Source organism: Thunnus albacares, chromosome 14, assembly GCF_914725855.1.
Source record: "Thunnus albacares chromosome 14, fThuAlb1.1, whole genome shotgun sequence".
NCBI classification, from domain to species: domain Eukaryota; kingdom Metazoa; phylum Chordata; class Actinopteri; order Scombriformes; family Scombridae; genus Thunnus; species Thunnus albacares.
The window spans coordinates 8,028,392-8,056,353 of NC_058119.1; the positions used below are offsets into that span (position 1 = coordinate 8,028,392).

Sequence of the window (27,962 nt, forward strand, 5' to 3'; positions counted from 1 at the left end):
ATTAAAGGACGAGTACCCTCCACATGCACACCCACCCTCCAGCTCCCAGGTCCAGAGATTTTAATCCCCCCAAATATTCAAGAATGAAAGCAAATATTGTTATGTCCAGATCTGCAGACTTGTTTTGGAGGGAAAAGACTATGTGGACACAGGATACATGATCACTGTAACTTTATAAAGACTTGAAGTTTCTTAATGGTCTGTCTACTCCATATCGCTGTATTACTGCAATATTATTAATATAAAACCTGAATAACTCAGATTTTGCAAGTTTTCAGATTATATTTTCAGAAAGTTGATTTCCGTTCTGCTCACTTTGTGAACCTGTGAGTGTGTCTGTGCGTAAGTAGTTGGTTTTTGTAGGTGTGAAGGCCATGTACACATACATAACTCTGTCTCTTGTCTACTGGAAATTTCACTCCTCTAATTGTCCATATCACTCTCTCAGTATCGCTGTTTTTTTCCCACTGTCTATTAACTGTGATTCAAACAAGAGTCTCTTTATCACCCTGGGAAATTCTGATGTCAGGCCAGATCCTGAACTTGGCAGCCACCACATTCAGCTGGAACACATAAATGAGAAAAGCTGCACAATTCGCCCTACAAGCACAGAGGACGACGTTTCCTTCACTTTTTCCTCGATACTGCAGACAGTCTATCTCGGTTGACTGTTTGGCAGGGACGACTAATACTGTTTGTGTCCATCCCAACCAAGGAGACGGATATAATTGTCTAGCACCCTGGACAACAACAGCAGTTGTTTTTATTTGATGCACTGAGAAATAAAATGCCAGCTGTATGGGCTTATAGTACAGATGGCTGATATAAGCACTAAGTACAGTGTTTTGCCAGGATTTTTGGTCACGCAAACAATCTAGTTTTGTTTGCTTCAAAGAAATAGTTTGACATTTTGGGAAACACACTTATGTGCTTTCTTGCTGAGAGTTAGATGAGAATATTGATACCACTTTCATTTCTGTTCATCAAGCTACAGCTAGGGGATGCTTAGCTTAGCGTAGCATAAAGTCTGTAAACAGTGGGAAACAGCTAACATGCTGTCTGAAGGTAACAAAATCCACTAACCAACACCTCTCAAGCTCACTAATTAACACATTTGATCTAGTTTGTTTAGTCTGTACAAAAAACAAAGTGTAAAAATGATAATTCTGTGTTTTACAGGGGGTTGTGTGCCGAACTATCTCTGCAGCAAAATAACCAAGTGATAAATCTGACAAATAAATAAAAGTTTGTGAAAGGCTCCTTGTGTGAGTGCATACAACACTTAACACTGCTTATTTTTCTTTTGCACCATGTCCATTAAAAAGTCACACCTCCTCTAGCAATTAATTTGCTTGAGAGTAATGACTGGCAGTGCCCTGCAGCGCTGGCTGGACTGCAGTTTGGGTGTTTGGGCCACACCAGGGGAAGCAGTAAGAAAGTAAGAGAGGGTCCCAGGGTGCAGGCCGTCCCTACTCTGTTTACCCACAGACCAGAGCCCCTCTGAGGGCCAGGGGGAAGCCACTGCTGGGCCAGAGGCTATTAAAGCCCTGATGGCTTTTGACAGTAATTTCTTCATGAGTCCATAGCCCTCGGGGCCTGCCAGTGGTGAGATCGGGTGCCTCCTCTTGCCCATTAAAGCACACAAACTGTGCCCACAAATCCCGCTCAATGGTATCTCTGTGCTCAGGGAATGTGTTCGTGCATGTGTGTGAGAGAAGTGAGGAAGCAGGACTGAAGAGCTGGGAAGGGGGAGGCCTCGCCAATCGTGAGACGGTCCTGGTAACTGGGCCAAAAGGTTTGGATGTGTTTCTTCAGCTACTCCATCAGTTCAGGCAAGAGTCCAACCCATCAGGGGAACATATTCGGAAAACCATGCATTGACATCCAGCCAACTCATAAAAGGTGTTTATGTGCATCTCAGCCCAGGGGAGCAGAAATCACACATGACAAGGCTTTAGCATTATGTTGGGTGGAGGTTGGAGCAACAGTCAAGAGGTTGGCTAGAGGTTTAGGTGAAGGTTGATGAGTTTGTTGGATGAGTAGCAGCAGTAGTAAGGTGTAGTTTCTGCAGTGCTACACCTGTAACTAGCACTGCCACATTAACAGATTACATGGCTGTTTGGGAAAAGCAAATGTTGTTCTGGGCATGGTGCTAACATCACCTTGAGGGGGCTTTAGGCAAGGAACATGGGTGGAAATTAGGAATGTTGCAAAAAGATGGAGCTGAATTGAGTTTATAATTAGAAGACTGTGTTTTAGCAAACAAATAAGGAACCACAAACTATTTAAGGAGCACAGAAAGGGTTTGGTTAGCATAATACATTGCCGTTGGACATGTTGCTTCAGATTGAACTTTTCCAGTGCTCTGGATGGAGAAAGTGCTTAAGAAGGCCATAGGTTATCCATCTCTAATCCACCATTTTATAGCAGACAGTCATAATCTCTCCTCTGTGTTCCCCTGGGGTGTTAAAACCAGACCATTGGGCTGGATTATATCACGGAAAGGAGACTGATGTGTTAATCATAAATTAGAGGCTAAGCCTGAGTGAGCAGGTCAGTCTCAGGTCATTTGCTCAGCCCTATAGAAGACTTTCTGTGTGAAAAACCACAGCTTACCACTTAGTAGCCCCAACATAATCAGGCTGGAACAATGTATAGTAGTGTAATGTGTCAAGACTACTCCGAGTTGAATGCTGTTCTTTAAGAAAGAATCCATTCAGGCTCCACTGACTGTTCAAGTGTACATTTACTGTATACATGTAAGTATACCTTATGCAAATACACATGTTCACACACATGAACTGGCTCACATAACGCCCTTTTAATGGGCACTCATACCATACACAGCCTAGATTGGTCCATTTATCTGTCCTCTGTCTACGTGGGAAATCTGTGGTGAACACAGACATAAGTATCATCCATTTTTCCAATTCCAAAATGTTGCCTTGGGGGAATTGGCAAGCTGTCTGAAAGTGGGATGATACACGACCTTTGCTATGTATGACTAATACTTGGCTCCTAAAGACTGTGTCAACAAGGTGTTTTATTAAAGACACAGCAAGAAAACACAAAACAGGAAAAGCATTACAAGATTTATATAACAAGAAAGAAAATATGGAGGACTAATTGGATTAGAGAGCAACAAAGGAATTTTCTGACCTAATTAACCCTCTTTGACACATTAAGACTGGCGGACCCACAGAGAACAAAAGTGTATAAAAGAGTTCTTTATTTCTAATAAACATGAATACATGTGAACATGTGGGACGTTTTAATGATGTATGTTTAAAACATTCTTGCAAACTGCCGTACAAAGCACAGGAAGAGATGCTATAGTAAGAGATGGTATGTTCTAAGTTATTGGAGCAAAATGTGTAGCAAACTATCCATATATTCGCTTTTACATCATCAACATGAGAGGAAAAGGACACCTGGTGAGGGGCACAAAATGAAACATCAAACATGAAAACTTGTACATCTCTGAAAAGTATACCTTTTAGACACACAAAGGACACATACATTGTATGTGTTAAATAATTTTTGTTTGTCAGGACATAAAAAGCTAACTACATCATTCACAGATTCAGCAGTCTGTTTAAATACCTTATTTCTACAAAGTGAATTTACATTTTTTTTAAAGTACAAAGTGCAAATACTATGGTTTCCATTATTGCCGATTGGCGAGGGCAGAATCTCCATGTGGGAGGGGAAATCTCAGTTGTTAGTTTAGCCTTGCTTCTTCGAGGGATTCTGAGGAGAGGAAATAAAAGTGCTATTAGTTTGACATATGCACTAATGATACAGCCATTAATATCAGGTGGGGTGGGAGGAATGCTGACTTGAGTCGTTCTATGAAATAGGTGCCATTTCCACTTTGCAATTTTTAAAATTTTCATCAAGATCAAACTCCAAGAAAACATATTTTTCCACCTCAGGCATAAATTGCTTATTAATACCACCCCGTCACGGACAATATGTACACCAGTTGAGTAATAATACACAAAATAAATTTTAAAAATCTAATGTTTTCCTGCAAGTAAAATGTCCCTTTTTTGGAAACCATCAATAGAAAGTATGTAATTTAATCCTTATTTTTCATATTTAGATTCTTAATCTTGAAATACAAATTCAACATGTCAATGGCCTCATTGTTTTTGCAAAAAATACTAATTCACTTCAAAATTTCAAATAAAAGTTATAATCATTTGATCAGTCCACAAAACAAGAATGTTATTCAACATTAATTTACGAGACATTTCACTCCTTTTCCATCATTTTTTAACAAAATGACCCGTGACAGGGTGGTAACTGATGTGACAGGGTGGTTCACTGTGACGGAGTGGTACGGACAAATTGTCTCTCTATATGATCTGTTGGTTTTAGCCTTCATCTAACATTAGAAACTTTTTTCAGATCTGTTATGAAATAAGCAACATTATTCTTTAAACATAAATACTTCATAACACATTTGGTCAAGAATAAGAAAATAAAAACTCTTTAATGTTAGGGAAGAGAGGTTGCATGAAATTGGGATATAATTAAAACTTTTATTCTATATGTTTTGAAACTACAGCATTAGATAAATGGACAAAATTTGGTGAATTAGTGAGGGAATATAAGAGATAGTGAGTGAGTGAGTGAGTGAGTGAGTGAGTGAGTGAGTGAATGAGAATGAGCAAGTAATTGAAATGAGACAGGGGTCTGTGTTTGTTGTTTGTTGTATTGTTTTATTAGGATCCCCATTAGCTGACAATTTAATGGCTGCTAGTCTTCCTGGGGTCCTTGCAAGAAAATTATTACAACAGAACACAAATATGGAGTGTTATTGATAATAAATTAAAATAAGAAAAGAAGTTGAGATGAAGGATCTGTGTACCAATGGGTTTCCATAGGGGGCAGGAACCAAACAGGGTTAAGTTAACAGAAAATAAAGTGATTAGCCTACATCAGAAACACTAAGCTTGTAACACACATCCTTGAGCTTTCATCCTCAAAGTAGACATTTTAGCCTATTCACTGGAAGTAGAACCACCCCATCACATGTTTTACTGTGACAGGGTAGTAATTTATTTATTTGGTGATATTTTAGATGTAAATGTCATGTTGGTCAATATGGACATGTGAATATGGCCATGTACTAATGAAAAATTATTAAAAAATAGTATGTTACTCTTTAAGAATAGTATTTTCTCATATATCATGTTAACAAGAACAATTGAATTTCTAGCTTTAAGCTTTGGAAACATACTTTGGCATATTTTTTGTGCCTTATGCACCTCATCCAACATTGCAGACCCAAATGGCATCCGTTTGGTAGAATGACTCACTTACTAGTTTACTGGAAGATAAGCCTTCTCCCGTTTTGGCCCCTGCAAGACAAAAAGTGACGTAAACCTCAACAACCATAATATGAGGAACTACTGCAAGTCAATTCAGATGTCAAATCATTGTGCTATTGACCCTTCACTTGTTGCTACACTTGTCAAGCTTTCCAATCTAGCACTGCATATGTGCAGATCACATTGACAATGGTAGCAGATTACAACTAAAAGTTAATTTATTTAAATGAAACAATGTTTCCTTGACTTCAGATAAGATGTAGACAAAAGCAGGCATCTAATTTTTACTTGGGACCGTTGGTTTTGCCAGCTGAAATGACTACTGTTGCTAGCGGACTGTATTAGTGGTAGCTAACTAATTACCGTTAGCTCCAGAAAACTCCATATATTGACTTTTTGTATGTCTCCAGCTGCCTAGAATAAAAATGAGAAAACTGCAAAAGGGTCTGAAATATGTATTTGATGGCCACATATCATGCTAATTCAGTGCTGTGTAATAATGCAAAACAAGACAAGGCTACTGTTAAATCCATTCCATACACGTTTGCTCTTGTATTTGTGGTTTTGGAAAGGTGATAAAAAAGACACCACCCTTCAAACTCTTTAAATGCTCTCTCTTTAAATCACTACTTTGGCATGTGGGGAAATTCTTGACAAAGCAGTTGCTAAGCTATGACTGGACAATCACTATTTTGGGGAGAGGTTTAGCAAACAATCAATTGCACTAGTTCAATTTTACCTTCTGACTGCAATGATCATCAGCTTGAAGCCTGATTTTGTGCAGAAGAATACATTTACACATGATGGTGTTTTCCAGCTCACCTTCTTCCTTGGTCACCCCCAAACAGCCCATCAACTCCTGCAGAGACAGTGCTTTGTCGTTGCTGATGTCGCAGTACTCCACAAACTTCTTCACACACTTCTTGGGCTTGGATTTCTTGCGCAGGAAACGCTTGAATGGCTTGATCTCCTTCTTTCCGATGTCACCGCTGGAGTTTTTATCCAGCTGACTGAAATACCAGTGGACAACCCTCTCCTCCAGTGTGTGGTTGGGGTCAGGCTCAGCCATCCTATGAGCCAAATTCATCAGGTTATTGTCTAATAATCACCCCTCCATCCATTCATCCATCTGTCTAGAATAAGTCACATCACTAGAGTCGAATCACTTGCTGTGGAAGCCAATGACTACCCTAGTGTTCAGTCCAACAGTCCAGGGCAGGATACTTTTGTGCCTTTGTGCTAAATGACTGAACCCACTGATGTACATGAAAAATTGTAAGATGAACAAATCCATTTCCGATTGTCGTACCTTCCAGTGGATGCTGGATCTGTGACAGCGTGCACCATGTCTGTCGACAGCGCATCAAGAACACTTGTTAGGAACTCTGTTTTCTTTGCCCCAGGACAGCCTGGAAAATAAACCACAGATACCTGAATGAGTGTGTGAGAGTATGCATTATGTAGTTCATGTGGAAGTAAGTGCACGTACATGTCAGCAAACACCGAAAAAGTATCCCCCAGTAAACAGCATTACAACAGTGTGGAATGCTGCCGTCATAGGTGGCCTAATAAATGTCTGGGGAGGGACGTCATGTAAAAGGCAGCGTAGTTTTAACGTGAGCAGCACATAAAGACAGCGGAGGAGAAAATAAACCCAAACAAGACTCTCACAGTTGTCTTTTACTCCCTCTCATAACGTGTCAGACCTCCCCTCATCTGGAGGAGGAAGAAGATACCTGCCAATCATCCAGGAGGCCCCTGAGTGGTTTTGACAGCTGGAGGCACAGAAGACGTTACTGAATATTGTGTGTATGGACAAGAGGCTCCATACAGCTCCTGAGACTCACCTGAGTCATCAAGTGGACCAAATGCAGACTTGACAGACACATTGTTACTTAGGATTTTGTCTAAGGGATGTCTGATTTGAAGGTATGCAGGTATCCACAGACAAATAGACACAACTCAACACCTGATCGCCAGCATGTGATGGGATTACTATTTGAAATGTCAGCTAGAGATGACATAATGATATAATTAACCCATAAAACTATAAGGTAAAGTATATCATGAAGTACCCAACTAAAATCAACAGAGAAGCATTATTACATGCAGAATGACGGGAAAAAAAAAATAAAATTAGGGACAACTGGGGTGGAATGACCCTAATGATAGTAATTGTCTGTTAGGCCATATAGTTTTAAGAGGAGGCCAAGGTTGTTCTGGAAGAGCTGAAGGCTACGGAGGCCTGAGAGATTCCTGGATTCCTCTCCCGGCTCTTCTCTGCTTTCTCACAGTCCGGCTCCCCTCTGCTGTTCTGCTACTACTCTTTTTATGGCCCAGGCCTGCGGGGCCAGATTCTCCTGTGTTGGAGATAATAGCATGCTTTGCACCTCTCGAACAGGTGGCGACCAGCATTGGCGTAAACACCCAGCACCCAGCCTCCACTCCACCTTTCCCAAGTAGCGCAGGGCTTTAGCAGCCTGCACTGAGTTGACGGTTGAATAATACACATGTTCAAACTGTTCCGCAGTCCTCTTTACATGCTCAGCAGACTTGCATTTAAGTTTTAGTGGGCCCTCTCTGGCCCTAGCCCAGTAAAATATCTGACCCACCTGTTAATGGCCAAAATGGTGCCTTGCGGAGCCTCATGTGGTAAATGAGTCTAGACACTCACACAATTGCACCTTCAGATGGCAAAGTGTTTTTATCTGGCTACTCACTGAGGAGAGATTTGTGGGATGCAGTTGGACTTGTTTGAGAGTTAGTGTTTTTCATGGAGAGCACACATCCTCTCCGTAATGCTACAGGAATCTGAGTATGTCTGTCCATTCAAATGGGAAGTCATCAGGTAAGGCTCCAGTCTTTCCCTCTTGGCAGCAGAGGTTTGTTTCTTGTGGGGGAGGGACAGATCAGCTTCTGTCTGTCTGGACACTGTTTAGCTGAGGGGCAGGACACATACGTTCCTGCTGTCATTCAAAGGAAATTGTCTGGACATTTTCCGTTCAGTTCAAGGCTGTGGCAGTAAACGGCTGCTGTCTTATTTGGTAATGATTCTAATTATATATAATGCCTGAGTTTGACAGATACGGGATGGGATCAAGCTGAGAAAGCCTCAAATGATTAGAGTGTTTCTTGTTGAAAAGCTGCACCTCTAAGTAAATACCTCCAGATATCTGCTGCCCGTGTGCCGTAAAAAAGTTGGCCAGTAAGTGCATGTTTACATGTGTGTGTTACTGTCAATAAGAAGCAGTGTTTTTCTGTGGAGCCACATGGGGCAGAGGCCTGTCAGCACTCACAGCCGCAGCTCCCAATGCCTGCCCCGATGGTATCCCGTGATCCGTCTCTGGGGAGAAAGCGAGCCAAATGCGCCGCTTTCCTCTCTTGCCTCTTTCAGGGCAAGTGGCTCCTTTCTCGCATGTCGCCCCATAAACCTCTCAACACCAGCGCTTCAACAGCAAATGGGCTGCAGCGATGTGAAGGCAACATTTATAATTATCGCTGGTTTATACAGTAACAGGGTTTACAGCCGTTGACGCAATTGCTCATAAAGAAAACAAGATGCTGAGTTTCTTTGACTCTGTCCTTGTGTATTTTATAATGGGAGACTGATACGGTGCAGGTTTCTTTGACGAGTTTAGAATGAAGTCTGTGTACTCATGTGAGTGTCTGCATGGCTGAATATGTATATTCTTCTCTGTCCTACTGCTACGTGTCAAGGAGGTGTTTGGTTGGGCTTGACGTCTTTCTCATGGGATAGTTGTGACTGTTTTCCACCCCATCACTGCCTCACACTTTCTGCTGACAGTAATCATTACTGTTCAACATCCTAGCAATGCCATCAGTGCCACTGGAAGGCAAAGATGAGTAACACTTGTTGGACTAAGGAGCATTCATCTGTGACTGTCTATCCCACTGTTTTATACACACTGTACGAGTAAGAGTCCACGATGCCTGAGCAGAGACAGAGTGTTGCTCTGCTGCTAAAATGCAGCACCTGCGAGCATAGAGCACAGCTCTGGCCCGGTACACTGTTACATAAACAGTTATGGATGGGACAGGAACAGTGGCAGCTCTGTTCATATGCTGCTGGATTATTAACATGTTTACCAAACCACCAAAAAAACAGCTAAAGACGACGAATTTGCCAAGCATCATTCAGCTTTAAACTATGATTTGGTTGTATGCAGCACCTGAAAGCTATAACTCTGCTCTGCTTTGCCTGTCATTTGTTATATTTTGACATTTAACCAAGTCTTGAGGGACAAAATTAAATATTATTATTATATTATATTTATTATTCAATATATAAAAATGTAAAAACACAGATGAAGCACCCAAAATTGTTAATTATGATCATCCATCCACATTTTATTCAAGCAGCATGGTAGGTCAAAGTTTAATCAGAGAGCAGCTCTATAAAAGTTTTCTATCTGGCACTTAACTTTTGACTCTCCATAAAAGACAAAATTGCCAAAAAGAAGATATGAAAAATAAAATAGGGAAAAATCAGGAGCGTTTGGTAGCTGAATGGTTACTACGCATGCCACAGAACCGCAATGTCCTTGGTTCAATTCCAGCCAGGGACCGTTGTTGTCATATCCATCTATTTCCCCTTGTTTCCTTTCTCCTTCTTCACTATTCCCTGTCCAATAAATGGAGAAAAAAATGCCAAAACAGGAAAAACTCAAATATCTAGTTTCACATCTTGGTATCAATATTACATTGTAATATTTCATAGCTCTAAAATAATCCATTCACTGCAATTGTCCATCTAGGACTTAGGAAAACAAGATTCATGAAAGCCTTCTCAACTGTGAGAGCCATGGCAGTAAAAGCAACCTTCTGGCACTTGTTTTTATTAATTCTCAAAATCTGCAAACCTAATGTGACCCATGATAATTTTATCCATCTCCAATATTATCCATCTGTAAATGTTATTATAAATCCCACACAAATATATCAAAATGTAGTCCCTAACTTTGTCTGTCTGTTGTTTGGTGCTGGGAAAGTCTAGTACAGTGGATTTTTAGCTGTTTGCTGAAAACAGCTGCCTACAGCATCTGGAAATTAGGTTGATTAAAGCAGTGAAAGTGAATCCAAACAGTAAAGTTGTGGTTGTAAAACCAAAACAATGAGCCGAAAGAGCCTAAAAAGCTTCATAAGATTAAGGGGAACTGCGGACTGAAGAATTTACTGTGGTTTAATCATTACGAGCAACCCCTTTCACATACACGCAGTCATTTAAATCAAAGTTAATAAAATATTGATTACAGCAGCTTCAAAGCGTCAATTCCTGTCAGGCAAATAGCCAATTAACACAGCAAACACTCTTACCATAAATGAACCCAACCACCATGACCACACTCTCTAAACCACCTTCAATTTAGTTATCTATACTGTTGTCAAGCCATCTATCACTACCTGGCTCTGGCATCCTATTATCCATTATCTCCACCTCTCCTCCCTGCTGTTTCTCCTCCGTGCTATCATCCCACTATCCTCCATCTCTCCATGTCAGTTGAAGATTAATCCCCCCCATGATCCGTCTCTGTCTCGTGGCTTATTGACCAGCGAGGGGCAGTATCTGGCAATCATCAAGCCTTTATCAAGCGTTTCCTTGACCAACAGTGCTAATGATGTCAATAAACACACACACACTCATGCTGTTATCACAACCTTGGAAGAGCGGCAGCAGTTGGAGGCCGGCTGCTGAAGAACTTCACCATGTGGTCTGATCAGAGAGGAAAAACAGAGACTGAGGCCAGTCTTTGGAGACTTACCTTGGAGATGTCTGCTTCTATAATGGTCCTTAGGTTTTGTTGGGTGGGCCCTGGCATTGCCGTCACACTTTGGCTGCTCATACCTGTGATAGAGAGTACGTCATTTGAGCAAATGCCATTTCACTCAAAGTGAAATGGGTCAAAGGAATTGTTTATAACAGTAAAGCTGTCCTCGTTGTAAAATCAGAGAAGAATCCAATGTTTTCCAATTACCCCTGTACAGCTAAATCTCAGGGATTCAAATAATTGTTTGTGGCAAACCAGAGGCTGTGAAACACGTCCAAAAAGAGGAGAAGGATTTGGGACTGTTATGAGGACAGAGAGGGGGAGGGATGGTGAGAAAGAGAGAGATAGAGGGAGAGAACCAGACAGGGAGCGTGGGACACAAGGAAGCTTTCACGGCCTCCCTTGGAGAGTCGGCGGAGCCCCGATTGCTGCTGTGCGACTGGGCCAAAAGCTGGCGAGGGACAAGGGGAGAGAAGGGGGAAAATCCACGCTTCCATATGTGTGCTAATGTGCTGTCTGGCACTCTGCCTGGAGCCTTGTTAATCTGATACCCAGCCTCGCTGCTCAATATAAGTGTACCAGTGCCCTGCTCTGCCAGCCTGACTGACCTCTGACCTGCCCCTCACCAGACTAACTGAGTCACTCTGTCTCATCAGAAAATGGAGATGTCTGTCTGCCTGCTTATGTCAGACTCAAGCCCTTTGTGAGCCTGAAATAGAGAATCTTCTTTTTGTTGTCTGAATGTCGCTTTATTTCTAACATTTTCTTCCAAATAGACAGTCTCCTACAAAGTTTGCATGATTGCAGACTTGCAGAATTTCAGACTGAAGGCAAAAATAATGCTCAATGTTGTTCTAGGACATTTTAGTGCAGTAGATAAAGCACTTGCCAACAAAGAGCTTGAAGCTGGGTCATCCAGTTGAAGGACAGTCTCTCTATTTACTGGCCAATCTGCTGAGTAAGGGTGGCTAATGATCACTTAACGGCTTTGTGTAACAACCGTCTGGATGGTTTGCCACGGAGCAATAAATACCAGGAATCTTTGTAAATTAAGGTGAAAGTACAAAAGATAAGCCCCCAAAAGAGCCATAGAGTGTGCTGTAGAGGGGAGTTTGGGATTGATGTGGTCTCTCCTACCTGGTGGAGGTGCCAGGTATGGGCCGTCCAGTGTCCACTAGTACACACCAGCAGTAGCCGGTGGAGGGGTGGCACTGGACCGGCTTGTACAGCCCTCCTTGGGCGCAGTCAGGCACGAATACAGCGTCGTTCTTGTGCTGCCGTGCCTCTTCCTGGGCAGACTGCTGTTCCTGGTCACATGATGAGGCTGGAAAGCGAGGTCAGAGGTTATAAAGGAATCAGCGGCGGTGTCAGTGGATAGTCTGTGGTCTCTCACTTGTGGTTGTGTGACTTGGCAAACACATGTACCCAGACACACACTCATGAACAAAAGGGTTTGTTTAAAGTTTAAACCACATCTGGCTAACACAATTTGGATTTATACAACATAGAGCATGTTTGAATTAATTTCTTTTTCCCAAACGCATGCACTGCTGTCTCTTTACACTCCAACTGTTGCTTCTGAATCTCTGAAGAGGCAGAGAAGGAGGTTGAAGCGCTGGAGAAGACAAAGGGGTGGAGGATGAGTGCTCAGAGACAGTGTGTGTAGACTTCTATATCAGCCCCCCGTGGCACTGTTTACGGACATTAACGGGCTAATGACTAAGTACAGCTCCCATGCTCCAAGTAAGGTAAATATTTGGACACTCAACTGCCCTCTGTGGATGTGTGTGACAGAGAGAGAAACAGACAAGACAAAGGCAGAACAGTGGTCAGTCGGGCCTTCGCCTTCACACACCCACACACACTGACACACTACTGCAGGGTACTGTAAAGTACCAGGGATCTATATGTTTACATGTACAAAATTCCCAGGGAAAAATGCAATGTTTCATGATCCTTTCCTTTATCCATATGTACAGAAAATACGATGGTCTTGATGGGAGAAAGATGGGCTTTTGCGGCGCCTCAGCAGGATCTAATCAGACTTTTTCTGTGCAGCAGCCTCTTTCTCTGCCATGCAGCTCTCCAACAGAGATTTTAAGCATTAAACTCAGGGATTGAAGCAGAGCTCTTCTGGCCACGAGGGCTTTCATCACCAATCTCTCCTTTTTTTGTTGCTCGCCTCAAGGCTCGGAAGCTATTGCGGGATTATGGATATCCCTTTTCTTTGTTTATTTTCATTAGAGATCTTTACCCACACAAAAGAGACCAAATGAAATGCCTCCCCGCTTTCTCAAGCGACTCTCTTCGCTCCAGCTCCTCCGTATGGGCTCTCTTTGTTGGGGTGGGTGTTTTTATTTCACCCCAATACCCCAAAGAGCACATGGTAATCAAAACCATCAATGCTGCATTTCTCGGGGTTTTTTTATTGGTTGTAAATTATGATAATGGAATTCACACACAAATGCACACATGCACACAGGGTTCTCATCTCTAGGCTGGCCTCAAAATAACATTTTTCTTATGCAGAAAGCAACATATTTCCCAAAAGCGCACAGAGGTAACTGATCTGTGTGGTAAGATAAACATGCATGTGTGTAAAAGGAGAACAGGATGGACCAGCCAGAAGAATAGGAGATCCTGTGTTTGTGCCATGTGCTGATAATTACAGATACGCTGCAACTCGAAGAACCACAGAGAAGCAGATCCTCAAAGCCTGACGCACTCCAACACCAAGATGTATTGGTTTCACAACCCACCATCTGTCCTTAAAAGACAGGAACAGCCTCAAACCATGATTGCTTACACAAGTAGGAAAAACACAGAACGTGCTTTGAGTTGAGGTCGCTGTCATTAAAGAAAAAGTGGTCTTTGAAACTCACATGGTGCTCTGGTTCTATTGTTCTGTCGGCTGCGAACCTGCTCCGTCCACAAAGTGGGGTACTGGGAAATGATGTCTGAAAGAAATCACCAAGACAGCTTTATTAGCTTCAATCGAAAACACACTTGTATATCATCTGAGCCAAACCTGGTAGTTCCAAACCTCACAGACTGTAAAACGCACATCAAGGTTATCGAATCACAAATTGCTGGAGTGGATGTGGGAAGTAAACTGAATACGCTAGCTACAACCAGAAATAAAGAGGCAAAAAGAGAGTAGGTAAACTATGATCTATGACTATAAATCTTTTCATTTCTTCAAATGTTCACATTAAGATGAAATGATTCTTCCATTAAAATATAAAAAGATGAGATAAGTGCTCAATGGCAACTTCACAAAATGTGATTATCTGTTTCCCACTCACAGTGATGGATTATCTTTATTAAATTTGAAATGTAGGAAGTTGTTTTCTCTGCCATTTGGAGTTTAAAAGAAGTGAATGAGTCCAAGAAGTCTTGCAATTTATTTTAAAATACCTCCTTTCTTACCTCATACATGAAAAAGCAAGATTTTGTGACTCCTCATTCACTTGAATGAAAAAGTGTGTCATCACTGAAGTGTGCTGGCATGACTATGTTTTAGCATGTACTAATATCCTGTTCTTAAATATCACTTTAACATCAACAGCATAGAAAAATAAAAAGTTCTTATCTATATTTACATTGAACCTTGCACATCTTAATGTTATTATTATCACATCTCAATGAATGTCCTTTTTTGAAGCTTCATGCTGTAACTGCTTCATGTGCAGGCACTGATGGCCTTTTAAGGATGTTTTGGGGCTGTGTTTTTGAGTCAGTGGTTTCTCAGTAAACACAGGCTCAGTATCAAACATTGTTCTTACTCACAGTGTGATGTATAAAAGCTCACCTTCTTCATCTACAGCAGGCTGTGGATCCACCACTAGGCCAGTCTCATCTGCATTTAGAATGGAGAATATTTGCAAGGAGACTACAATTACGAGAGTAAGCTAGATGAGAAAACACTTAACTATATGAGATTTGCACGTTGCCCGGCCAAGAAGGATAGAAATAGAAGTAAAAGAAAAAGAGAAAGAGAAAGAGAGGAGTGTTGGAAGGTGAAAGAGGTGACTTAGTAAGAGGAGAGAGGAGGAGGAAAACAAGTAGTGGTCATATATTCCCATGGTTTGACTTCATGCAACAAGGGAGATCATTATGCTATGGAGGACAGATTGAGGTCAGTTAGAATGAATGAAGAGTGGATGAGGACCAGTTGTCCTTGATGTTCTTCTCCATCCTTCCATTGCCTGCATATAAGAGCTGTGTGAAGGTGGGAGAGACACAAGGGATGAAGAATGAAGTAGCCAAGTCTGAGACGAACCAATTAATGGTGGGAGAATCCAGCTCAGTGTTTGTTTGGCCTCTGTTTGTTTGTTTGATTTGCGGTAGGGGGGGAGAGGGGGATGGAGGTTTTGAGCCGCTTAGGGTGAAACCACGGCCGTAGGTGTGGTTAACCTCAGTGTGGGTCACTCATTCTGCTCAAAGCAAAGCTCTGTTAATGCATGAGTCAGGGCATATCGAATGGGTGGCTCCACAAACAGGGATTAAACTTAAACTTCTTTTCTTCAGCAAGAATTCTCCATTGCAAAATCAGGATTTTACATTAAATGCAAGTTTGTTACGCCAGGCATTCATCTTCTCAGGCATGCTTGGTGGATAAAAATACATACAGTCAGTGTGACTGACTTAGGTAGACATGTTATTACCCTGCTCACTTAACGGATGGAAATGCCATTTCAAAAAGTGTATTTATGATTCGGATTTACGATAAACCACTAATGACCTAGCTTTACTTTGCGGCCTTTTACATGACTGTAACACCTCTTTTAGCATCTGCCAGGAAACCCCCGCGCTATTTGTGGTCATACGGCACTAGTTTTACTGCTGTTTGTCAGTCGTCAGCTGCATATGATTCCAGCATGTGAATAAATTTGTCAAGTCAAGCACCAGAAATGGGTTTATGGTAAAGCATTTGGAGTTTAACTGTACCAAATGTCTTGATAATAAAAGTGCAGCAATGGTCACCATGGAATGCTTATGTACTGATGGTCTTCTGTTGAATCAAAATATTGATGCAATCACTGCTATTTTCAGTGCTGGCACACAACAAATCTAAAGTTTATTCTGCTTTTCACCGCCATGTTTATCCAACCAGTTCAGATTGAACCACAAACCCCCCCACCCCCCCTTCCACCTCTTTTCCTCCCTCTTTCCCTCTTTTCCTCTCCCACCATCCCTCCTCCTCTCTCAAATTTTGCATTCCCACTTGATCTATGTGTAATGAGTTGGCTGGGCTCAGACAGACACTATACCCAAGACTGTTTACAGAGAGAGAGAGGCACAGACGTTAATGTCACAATGACAGGAATAACCTATGTGACAAATACAAGTGGATGCATGTGCACTTTCTCTCTCTCTCACACACGCAAACACACACACACACATGCACACGCATAATCACATAAGGAATCGATCAGAAACCACCCAAATTACACTTTGACTTTCTGCGCATTCAAATCACATCAGTTAAATGAATCATCTCTTAAAAGATGAGGGCAAGATATACAGTATCTGGAGTGGAGCTGGAGGGAACTGAGTGGTTCTATATCTGGAAAAGGGAAGATATTGATGTAGATATTGATGAAAGTAGGGTGGAGGATAAAGTGAGAACATTTCCTTGTATGTTATGACACTGTAGCTGAAAAAGAAATGACCAAGAGTGTTAAAGTTAGAGAAGAGGAGCTTATGATAAGTCATTGTTCCTCCATTCTGGCTCCTCCCTGGCTGTTTGGCTGCCTGGTTAAGACAACAGGCAGTTATAGACACTGTAGCTGCTGGCAGTGTGCATTAAAGCTCACTGCAGCCTCTCTCCTTAGACTTGTTACTCAGTAACAGACAGCTTTTATATGAGCCTTCAGGCTGCTCACACTCTGTCGAATTGACAAAATATTAGAGAGGCAAGCCTTAACAGGCGACCCACACTGCACATCCCCAACACAGATGCAGGCAAATAGACACAGAGATACAAAGGAATACACACACACACACACACACACACACACACATACACACACACACACACACACACACACACACACACACACACACACACACATACATGCATGCTTAGATAGATCCACACATGGGCAAACACAAAAACATACATACATATAAAGGAGACAATTTGCCTTCAAGAATGATTGTTTCGTGAATTAAATTCTCACCTGCTTTTCCTGGCTCTCTTGTGGTAGGTCTTTCTTGTTTTGATCCTGAAAAGCAGTAAGTTGAAATTAATTAAAACAACACACTTTTTCATAATATCCTCAACAATGAAAAAAGATTACAGATCTTTGGCATCTGACATACTTAAAAAAATCCAGCCTCATTTTGTGGCACAAGAACAAACAGCAGCCAAGCTTAAGAAGTGAACCACAGTGGAAAACTCTGCTCTCTTTTTTTATTTTCAAATGTTATTAATTTATGTACAGTGGCTAACACATGCATGTGGATGGAGAGGCATTTTAATGGCATTTTCTTCATTTACATTTTAACTACTAAAGTAGAGCTGGCAGTTACATTACTACGACTACTGCCACTACAACTACAGCGACTTCTGGTGCTTTCTCCAATTGAAACAGCAGCAACTTCCAAGGCAGCCCCATGGAGACACACAGGGAGGACATGTGGCATTGGTTATTTGATTGTTTGGCAGACGCCATCCTCCAAGAACACTTACATTCCTTACAGTTTAACTTTGTTGCTCAACTCTGCAGCAGGGATTTTCTACTAGGCTTATTTACACCGCAGCCCCATGCCTTGAGCAACGTCCTCGGGTGGCCCTCAGACTTTGTGGCTGTCGGTCCAGCACTGACCACTGTTCCACAGGGCTGAAGATTACACCCCCCACAAACATGGAATGTCATGCTTGAATGCGATTTATCATCATTGCCTCACAAAATTACACAAACCACATTCTAGTACAAATAAGTCATTTTAAATGTTGGGCTCATTACACGAGAGTATAATTACTGACAGCGGCTCGTTATAAGAAAGGTTGATGGGGTTGCACCTACCTTGGCATCGTGGTTTTTTATTGGCCACTGCTGACCCACTGATAGGTCGGCCATTGGGGTTGACACACCAACAGTATCCAGTGTAGCTGTGACACTGAACCTAAGCAACACAGCATGTAAAAAAAATAAGTTAGCACAAGATAAACCAAATTTGGCATCTGTGAGAATGAAATGTGAAGAGACAGTGTCAAAACTCATCAACAGATTATTTCAGGAAGGAGTAAAAAGTGGAAATTCTTTGTGTGACTGAATGAATCTTTTCCAAACCTCCTTCATATTTAAAACTGGGATAATTATTTATGTTGTGTTTTTGTTACCTCGCTATATGTGCCATCAGGGTTGCACACAGGCACAAAGACCTGAGGGAAGAGCTTCTTGGCCTGCTGCTCTGTGTACTTCTTCTCTGCTACACATCTGGATGTATCTGAGGAGCACCACAAATCACCAGAGTCACTACACATCAGAGAAATCCATGATTCAACCCACAGCTCAACTATTTTCTTATGGTGCACAAATACAAAACCGATGCACTCAGAAAGTCAGTGGAAGATGTTGAATCTCATGGATGATGAGGAATGAAAGCAAAATGCAGGGAGAGAGGGAGACGGAGGGGAAACAATTCAAGACATTTCGGAAGCGGCAGATACTTGTGTGGCTGGGAATAGAACCAACACCCCCGGTCTTATTAGGAGCACATCAGGCAGGCTTGCACTGTGCCTGGTGGTAAAGCCATTACTGAGTGAGGCAGCTCGTGCTGCTCCTGTAGAACATTCCAGGCACCCAAGAAAAGGGCTGATGCACAGGGAAAACCTGACCCTTCCTTAATGTCTCTCGGTCTGCCTCTCTCTCCTCCTAAACCTCGACTGTCTCCTCAGTTCAGCCTGAACTATCCTCTAAGTGTTTGTCGATATAAATGTGGGTCAGCAACTTTTCACCAGTGTGCACCTCAAGTCTTTTCACATCTGTCCGTCAGAGACATGGATCATCTTGTCATTCCACAGCTGCTTCATCCAACCTGACCAACAGCGCCAGCTGTGCAAACTCTCAGCGATGGGTTCGATGGTAAGTTGGTGTGACACATTAGCTGCCACGCAGTGCCCGTCTGACTTGCAGGTTCAAATCACATTAAAACAATGACTCATGCTAAGCTTAAAAACGTCCACCACTTTTGGTCAGGAGGCTGCTGGCATGCCTTACAGTGGATTGTCCATTAGACTAGACACATGCGGGAGAATGTGCACTGGTTTCTCTCTGTCTAGAGTGTATGCATGTGTGTGTGTGTGTGTGTCTGTGTCACTGTCACTAGTGGGGAGAGGGGGCAAGACGTTGGATGTTCCGGATGGAGGAAAACAGCAAGTTCAGGAGCTCTAAAGTTAGCTCCATTGGAAAAACCCAAAACCATCGTCGTTCTCCAGGGGGTTCCGACCAAAAAGCTGACTGGAAAAAATGACAGGACACTTGAATCATATGCACACAGTGATAGAAAACAAATGTGGTGCCAGTCTCACCATCCTTAAACACAATCCCATCTCTGTGCTTTTAGGCCAGACCAGCCCTCTGGTTTATTTCTGCTGCTGACTCGGCTGCTGCTGCTGTGTCTTTCACCCCGGCTATCCAGAAGCAGAGGGGGGTCCGAGCTCTTATAGACCCGATGTTATTGACGCATACAATACGACTTTCATGGACTCTTGTCCCTTTCAGCTTCCTAGCTGGAATCCTCTATTCTGTGTCCCGGCGCTGTCCGCCACATCCAGATGTCCGCTTAGAGACGTTGCCATAGAGACCCAACACGGGCATAAAATTGTGGAATGCTTTTCCATCATACGAGACTTCTTTTTAAGCAAACCCTGTCGCTCACGCTCTCTGTATTGGTGATCTAATATTGTAATGTGTAAGAATGAGGCATTGTCCCCAGTCTGTACAGCGATGAACTGGCAGTACAGAGTTAGTGAGTGGGGCGGGTATTCGGGGCCGTGGCATTGGGGTGTGTGGGTTCTTCCTTCTAACACTGAGTAACAATGAGGGAGTCTGTGAGTTGCCTGACCCCACTGGCTCTCCTTCCCCTTTTGCTTTTCATCTCCAGTCCTCCATCGGTCAAATATGTACCGCTTTACATCTAGTATGATGAAAATGAGATCATTAATTCTTGTCAAGATATTTCATTCCAATGGTCTCGCCTCTGCATAATGCATCTGATTTCAGAGAGCGTGAGCCATTTCATATCAATAAGAAAGTTGTTGGTTGTCCCATGAGGCTATTCTATATGTATGTCATGTACGTATGTTGATACAAAGCATGAAATCTATAAGTAAACAAAAATAATTTCAACTGAAAAGAGGAAGTGTGTATTATGACCACTTAACGTACATTTCCTTTATCACTGCAGCCAGCAGACAGCAGCACCCCCCCCACCCCACCCCTCCACCCACTCTCACCGTGTCAACCCCACTCGTCCTCTCAGCACTCAAAGAATCAATTATGCTGAAATGAATTTAACCCAGGAGTTTCTACTGTGACCCCCTCTGCGCGTTTGAGAGCGTCAGGCGGCGCTGAAGCGTGACTCATGACCTGACCTTTGCATGGCCCTCGGATGACCTCCAGCTGGGGGTCGCGGCACTTGGCTCGGAGGAACTCGCAGCGAGATGTGAAGGTCCTGCCATCAGAGGCACACAGCGGTTTGCGAGTAGTTGCGCTGCATTCCATGTTGCACTCCTTATCCTGATCCACCCGCAGGAACTGCAGAAGTGAGAAAGTAGGAGATAAGGAGAGAAAACATTTGCTAAATGAGTCATTTCTCAAAATCAAGGAGCTCTGCATCGAACGAGTTTAATTGCCACAACAACAGGTGTAAATCTGGAGGGATTTATGATGTTTAGGGGTTGGAGATTGTAAAAACAGGCTTTTACACCAATAAGTCTGAGGATGAGTGTCCATTGCCAAGCCATACAAATTGTTAATTTTGTTTCAAAACTTCTATCGGTGGTTCATGAGCATGAGCCACGTCCTTTCATAAATACACTACAAAACACTGATAAACACACAAAGAAGACACAGTTTCATTATAAGCCTGTCTGGGAGCAGCCCTGCTTTGTCTTTGTCTAAAGGGCAGGAGAAGATTTGACTGATGCTTCCTTGCTTCTTTGTCTGTGCCAACACCTGCATAAGTATTCACCTGGAATCACTCCTGAGGATGTTTTACTCAACCATGAAAAGAGAAACAAGACAACGCAGACTCCTGGCTGAACGCATCGGATCACCTGTGTCAATGCCACCATTGTATCTGCCACCGTAGTATGAAACCCCCTCGCCAGGCCACACAATGGGGCACGGCAGCGGTGAGGGGGGTGGCAACAAGCTGTGACTGCTACAATGAATGAAAAGATAAACTAGATGTCAGGCAGCTTTGTGCTGCTACAGTGTGAGTTTTGGGTTTTCATAAAGTTTGCGTGATTCATTCAGTTGGGTGGAATAATGACCTGGGTTGAGTGGAAAAAAACAAGCTAATATACCCATGCTGATGCAGGTGCTGTTTTCAGCCACTCATATCCATAGATAAACACCACTCTGAAGCCTTTTTGTCTTCTCTTATAATGAAAATATTTGCACGTATGAGGCTGAATTTTTCATTCAGTTTTGCTCTTTTGTTTTGTGATGTTTTTGTTCAGTTTTTAGTGGATGCACGAATGTCCAAAATCTGTTTGAATGCCTGTTCTGTCAACTATTCTCAGCAGACACACACACACACACACACACACAGATAAAAACTTTCTCTCTCTTCTCACACATACTAATCAATCTTAGGCACAAAGCAGAGAGGCAAAGCCATTACTTAAAGGTAAGCCATATAAATCTGTTCTTTCAAAAGAAAGGGCATGGCAAGATACAGAGCAAGAAGAAAAGACACACATCCATGAAGAGGGTGGGATGATCAGCAATAAAAGAAATTTGTTGTGTCTGACATCTTACAAATGAAGTGAGAGATGAGGTTTGATGGCAACCCCCCGCCTTCAGACGAGCAGGGCTGCAGGGCTGCCTGGGCCACGGTGCACCTGGAAGAGGGTTGGCAGGGAAGGCAACGTCGCCCTGGGCCAGAGGGGGGAGATACGGCCCATTCTGTCAACCCTGCTCATAAATCTTCCCAGGGGGGATCAGAGAGGAGAGGCCCGTTCAAACACATCGGAAGAGGAGCCGCAAGGGAGGGAAGATGAGTCTTTTGGATTGAATGAAATTTTTCAAAAACTTCTCCAAATTTTTTTTTACAAGCCCTTTCTTCTCTGGCTTTTAAAAATGATGTGTTGTTATGAAGAGAAGGCAAAATGAATCCTGACGTTGCAGAGTGGGAGAGCTGTTTGCTTCATAAGAACAGCGTGTGTCCAAGTCTCAAAGCTCATCCTTCATCCTTCTAGACAGAAATATGGAGAGTGCTTTCCTTTAGGAATAACTGCATATGAGTGAATGTTGCCTGTTTCCAGGGGTTGAAGTATTGTCTTTAATTCAGGAAAGCCAAGACTTTCAGCACAGTAGTCTTCAGCTGTGATTCCCAGCCTCAGGGAGGAGAAACCTGAGGGGTCTTAAGATGATTTGTGCTGTATATTTTTTGATTTTTCTCTAATTTCTGCATTCTCTTATGAAAGACAGTTTTTGGGTTTTACTTTTTTACACTTATGCTGTTTATATACAATTAGGATGCTTTTCCATTTTAAGTTTGCTAAAGGAAGCTTTCTTTTAAAGAAGAGTTGCCACTTTGGAGAATATGACTTTATTTGAGAGGGGTTGGTTGGTAGACTTTATTAATTTTCTCAAATGGTTACAATCAGAAGCCGCGTTGGCCCTCATCAACAAGGCACCTGTTATTTAATGGAACAATGAACAACTATTATACTATATGAATAGATTAGGACATTCTCGTTCTCTTTCCCCTGCTGCTTATTTCTTTGGTTGAACTGGTGGTCAAACATCCCCCTTCCCCTTCTTGTTAATGTCTCTGAGTTTCTTGGATCGTTTGCATCACTACATTTAACTGACAGTCTCCCGTCGGTACCCCCGTTCCCTCTCTTTCTGTCCTCCCCACGCCACCTAGGACGTCCGTCTGAAGCGGTGACCTCCTCTCACCCTCCGCTCAGTCTTTCACAGCTCACCCCTTCACTTAAAGTCCAGCAGACATGACAGGCTGGTTCATGAAGACGGTTTCTGCGCAGACTATGGCCACACAACAGTTAGTAACCTCTCCGATAATGTCTGAGTGCGTCCAGCCATGCTTCGGTGGTGGGCTGTCAGCCTCGCCACAACCCACACTGGCCACCCCAGTGTCCACACCACACCAGTATTATCAGCATCAGCCCCTGCCAGCCAGCAGACTGACAACCCAAACAGATTCATTCAGCAGCTCAGCATCCTGCTAGATGTCCACTGTATACCACACAGCAGAGCGCCAAGTGCCTGCAAGTTTTACGATAAAGCTCCAAGAACTCAGCATGGAGAACACAGTTAGCCATGAAATCAGCCACCCATGAAATCAACCACCCAGATTCACTATCAGACATCCAAGTGTTTATTTCAGTTGCAGTTGGCCCCACTGAAGAACAAGATAAAATAAGATGTGAAAGCCAGTGAGAGAAGGAAGTTTCGGAGACTAATGGTGTGTTGAGGACCTCTTCCTCCTGTGTACTCCTAATGGTAGTTAGCTGTCTGCTGCAGATCTCTGTGCGTTTGGCCTGTGGTGATGGATGGGCAAGGCCGAGGCAGAGCTCTGACACTCCCCTGATGTCTCATTCCCGCCTCTGCAAGCCGGCACCCTCGCCATGCACAGCAACACAGCAGAGAGTGATGGATCGCCTTGGCTACAAGCAGCACAAGCTCCCATCCTAATTTATCATAAAAGGAGTCTCATACAAGACAGAACACATATTGTGACTCATATCCATTTATTGCTCACATAATTTTCTTGCCTACTTCCAGACAGCTGTATCTCACTTTCTCAGTTTTTCTTTCTCTTTCCTCTCTTTCCTTCCATGATTTCTTTTTTTTTCTTCACATGATCTCTCTTGGAAGATGCTTTTTGCATCTGCTCAAATAATACAAGAGGTTGGCAAATGAACAAGAGACAGGCGAGAGAGGCGAGACAGGCGGAGTGTAAGGGAAATTTTTTTTTCCAAGACCAACCAGCATACAAATCAAATCCTATTACCTCCCCCTGGCTCTGCGGCATTGTGGGATTGAATGGAGTACGAAGGAGGCGAGCCTCCAGCAGAGAGCACATTGTAGGCTGATAAGGGCCTTCTGGGCTGGGAGGCCCCTGCTTCCAGCACCCCGAGAGGCCCCTCACACCACGGCCCCGCAGGGTCAATGGGGGCCCCAGCTGAGAGCTGAGACAAACGTGTTAAATGGCCTTGGCGGGAGTTTCCTGCGTGGATGCTAGGATGCAAAGGGGATCATTAGTTTCCTGCATGGTGGAAAGGGAAGAAAGTGACAGCCTTTAACCAGGCTACTAACTCAATCAAAGGAAAAGGCATTTAATTGCTGTGAAAGATGTTAAAAAGAAAGAGATATGGTGTGAAAGGCCACTAGTAGTCATGTGACAATAAAAAAGTCTCTCTGGGCAGGTGCACAATTATGAAAGCACGGGGGGCAATGGAGCCCATATGTTTTGACAAAGAGGCAGCCAATGTTCTGTGCACCCTCATCTTTTCACACACTATTTCATACTTCCACAAACCATGGAAAAAATTCAGGCTCATGAATACCCTGGGCAAATATCCCATATATTTAACTGCCTGTTCGACCTCAAATATGCACAAAATATCACATGGAGACATTTTCTTGAAACCAGCTATAACCTCTCCTGTGTCACTCAAACAATAAGCCAGTAATCACTCATAAAGTCCTGTAGAAGTACAAGTCCAGTGCTCCATCTGCTATTCCAATAAAGGAGGTCTAATGAACCGCAGTACAGTCATGTCCAGAGCCTGGTGGATGCTGTCATATCCAAATACACTATACACACACACACTGCTGCATCTGTGTGCCCTTTTCATTAATTGTTGGGTAAATATTATCACCCATGACATCTCAGGAAACACTCATATTATTTGTTCTCATTGCTGTAAAGATACTCTGTGTGTGTGAATGTGTGTATCAGGGGAGCATCTGCTCAGTGCAACACTTCATCCCACATTCCACAACTCCGTAGTGCCGTCAGGGAGAAAGGATATCCGACCCTTCACCTGCAGGTTAACAACTCACGGCCATTTGTTTCCAACTGGATATTAAAGCATCTTCACCCGGACGATAAATAATGGTGCTGGGGGAGGCGGCTGTCACATCAACCTCTAAATCAAGGGGGGAAACCTCTGACAGTGCACATTCTGCTGTCTATTATTCCTCCTTTAGCACTATACCTGCACTTGATCATGGCCATGAAATTAACCTCCTCTGCCTGTAAAGCTGCACTTTCTCCTGCAATTTTGGGAAAAAATGGACAGTATGCTCTGTTCTGCTGCTGTAAACAATGCCATGTGCTTTGGTGCAGTAGACCTGCTGACACTGGCAGCGTAGACCCCACAGAGCCACTGAAACAACGAGAGTGAACAGAGACAGAGAGGGACACAGGCAGGTAGAGGCACTAAAAGCAACCCACTTGTTGGTGCCCAGTGTTGCAGCTAACAGACCAGTCAGCTCCTTACACACAAGCCAACAGCTCTGCCATCTCAGACATACTGTACAGAGACCCTGCAACACAGGGACATTGAGTTCATAAAGCTCAGGGGAGAACACAGACTTCTCTAGTTAATAGCCTGCTGAGTTTTATTTTCAATCCTAAATTGAGCCTGAATTTCCACCAAATATGAACATAACAGTAAACAGTGAAAACGTCTTCTTTTGGAGAGAGACTGCATATACACATCATATCGTCAGCCTTGGCCACAATGCAATAAAATCTCTGTGTTTATTGGTTATTTTCAATATAAGCCTATGATTGTTAGACGGAAAGCTCACAACACAAACGCTCAAAAAGGACGACGAATGCCAGTTTTATGAACTTACACACTAACTTAAAAAAGTCAGTGTTTCAGGGCTGCATTTTTGTTGTAAAAAATTGCCAGTGTGTATTCCTCTTGGTGTTTCCAACCATTACGCATGAAATGCACAAGGAAATATTTGGCTTTTAAAACTATAAAACTATCTATTACAGAGTGGATGTGAGCGATAAGTGTTGTGGGGAGTATGTGGCCATTCCTACCGTGAGAGCGGAGTACTTTTGAGCGCGTCCAGCGCTCAGCAGACAGATGAAGACCAGCAGCGGACAGACGCGCATCCTGACGCAGCGTGGCAATAAACTCTCCAAATTACGCACGGTCCAAAATTCAGTCTGGGTTGCCTGTATTTCACCAAAGCACAAACAGTGTCTCTGGAAGACTTCGAAAATGTTTAAAAATCCAAAGTAGTCCTTCCGAAAAAAATCTCAGTGGTGGAGAACAGGGTGCTGGTTTATTTCACTTCGTCTCCTTGGTTTCGTCTGCCAAACCGTTTGTGTAGACACTCTCCTTATTTCTGGCAGTGCGATAAACCCCCCGTGTCCCTGACCTTTTCCCCTCCCTCGGTGTCTCTTCTCCCTCTCTCCAATTCGACTTCTTTTCTCCACACCCCCTCCCACCACACTTGAGGACTATATCCCTTATCGGATGCAGGCAGTTCCCTCGCTGGTAGGTAGGTAGGTAGGTGTACGTTTGAGCGACTCCGTCTGCTGCTGGTAGCTGAGGCAAACACGTCAGGTATTCTTGTCTTTAACTTTTGTTCCCCTTTCCTTCTCCCTCAAAAGACAACAAGTAATCCCCTTTTTTCCAGAAGACCTTGTTATGAGACTCGTTCGGCAGAGAAAGGAGGGGTTCAGACAGGCTACTGTCTGCTGGGAGGGTCAGAAGGAAGAATAAACGCAGTCTGCGCTCAAACTCTCATACTGCCCAGACATCTCATTGTAATTGTCATGTCTGTACACCACTTTGGTCAACATATGTTTTAAACGTGCTTTATAAATAGACTGACATAATACAATACACAGACAAGGAAAGGACATTATCTAGTTGTTAGTTTCTGAGAGGAAAATTAAATACTACAGTATATCGCACGCAAGGGGAGAAAGTAGAAACTATACTTAGGCAACTATTTGAGTAATGGTAATACTCTTACAGTCAATATAGATGTCGGTGGAATAAAAGGGACATGATAAATGTGAAGTTTGGTGGTGCTCTTCTTGGCATCGATTTGACAAGTCATCTGAGCTTTCCTTGTTAGTGGAGAGAGCGGCACCTTGCAACTATAACGCCACCAAACGGTGCTTCCAAGGAGTTACAAGTTCTCACAGCACAGAAAGACAAGTGGTTACAGATGTTAGATAGACTTTAACAACCTCTGTTAGGGACAATTGAAAAAGATGTTTCAGCAAGGAAGGCTGTAAAGAAAGCTATGGCATCGACATCAACATCAATCATATACGTGTCAAAATCACGATATGGGATAATTTAGGGAGATCGTTAATGTTTGGTCTGATAAGATGCATGCCTGTTAATCCTTATAATTATCACCGAGGACTGTGTAAACATACATTTGTATCTAATATTTGGAAATATTACTTTATCTATACTATTCTATCCCGCTGCTAATCATCATGTGAGATGCACTACACATATCAGAAGAGTTACATAGGCTTATTATTTTCTATGTTTTGTTTCGTGTTTTTAAAATTCACTTTATTATGCTTTTTGCACTGTCCCTGACTTTTAATTTAATTTATCACACATTTTCCC

General features: G+C 42.9%; 1 protein-coding gene across 2 annotated transcripts; it reads right to left on the reverse strand.

Moving 5' to 3' along the window:
* Nucleotides 1–3,214: 3,214 nt before the first annotated feature.
* smoc2 (SPARC related modular calcium binding 2) lies at nucleotides 3,215–27,357 on the reverse strand. 2 transcript variants are annotated; one of them, XM_044373707.1, is made up of 13 exons: nucleotides 26,399–27,357; nucleotides 20,733–20,895; nucleotides 18,477–18,583; nucleotides 18,160–18,259; nucleotides 17,311–17,355; nucleotides 14,937–15,017; nucleotides 14,008–14,082; nucleotides 12,263–12,449; nucleotides 11,120–11,202; nucleotides 6,649–6,748; nucleotides 6,162–6,409; nucleotides 5,332–5,369; nucleotides 3,215–3,750 (listed from the first exon to the last, which is right to left on the reverse strand). In XM_044373707.1, exons 1-13 carry the CDS (start codon nucleotides 26,471–26,473, stop codon nucleotides 3,727–3,729), a joined length of 1,326 nt encoding a protein of 441 aa, XP_044229642.1. In that variant the 5' UTR covers nucleotides 26,474–27,357; the 3' UTR covers nucleotides 3,215–3,726. The 2 variants fall into 2 exon arrangements, with proteins under 2 accessions (XP_044229642.1, XP_044229643.1); XM_044373708.1 differs by having other exon boundaries at nucleotides 14,937–14,984; nucleotides 26,399–27,299.
* Between the last annotated feature and the right edge of the window lie 605 nt (nucleotides 27,358–27,962).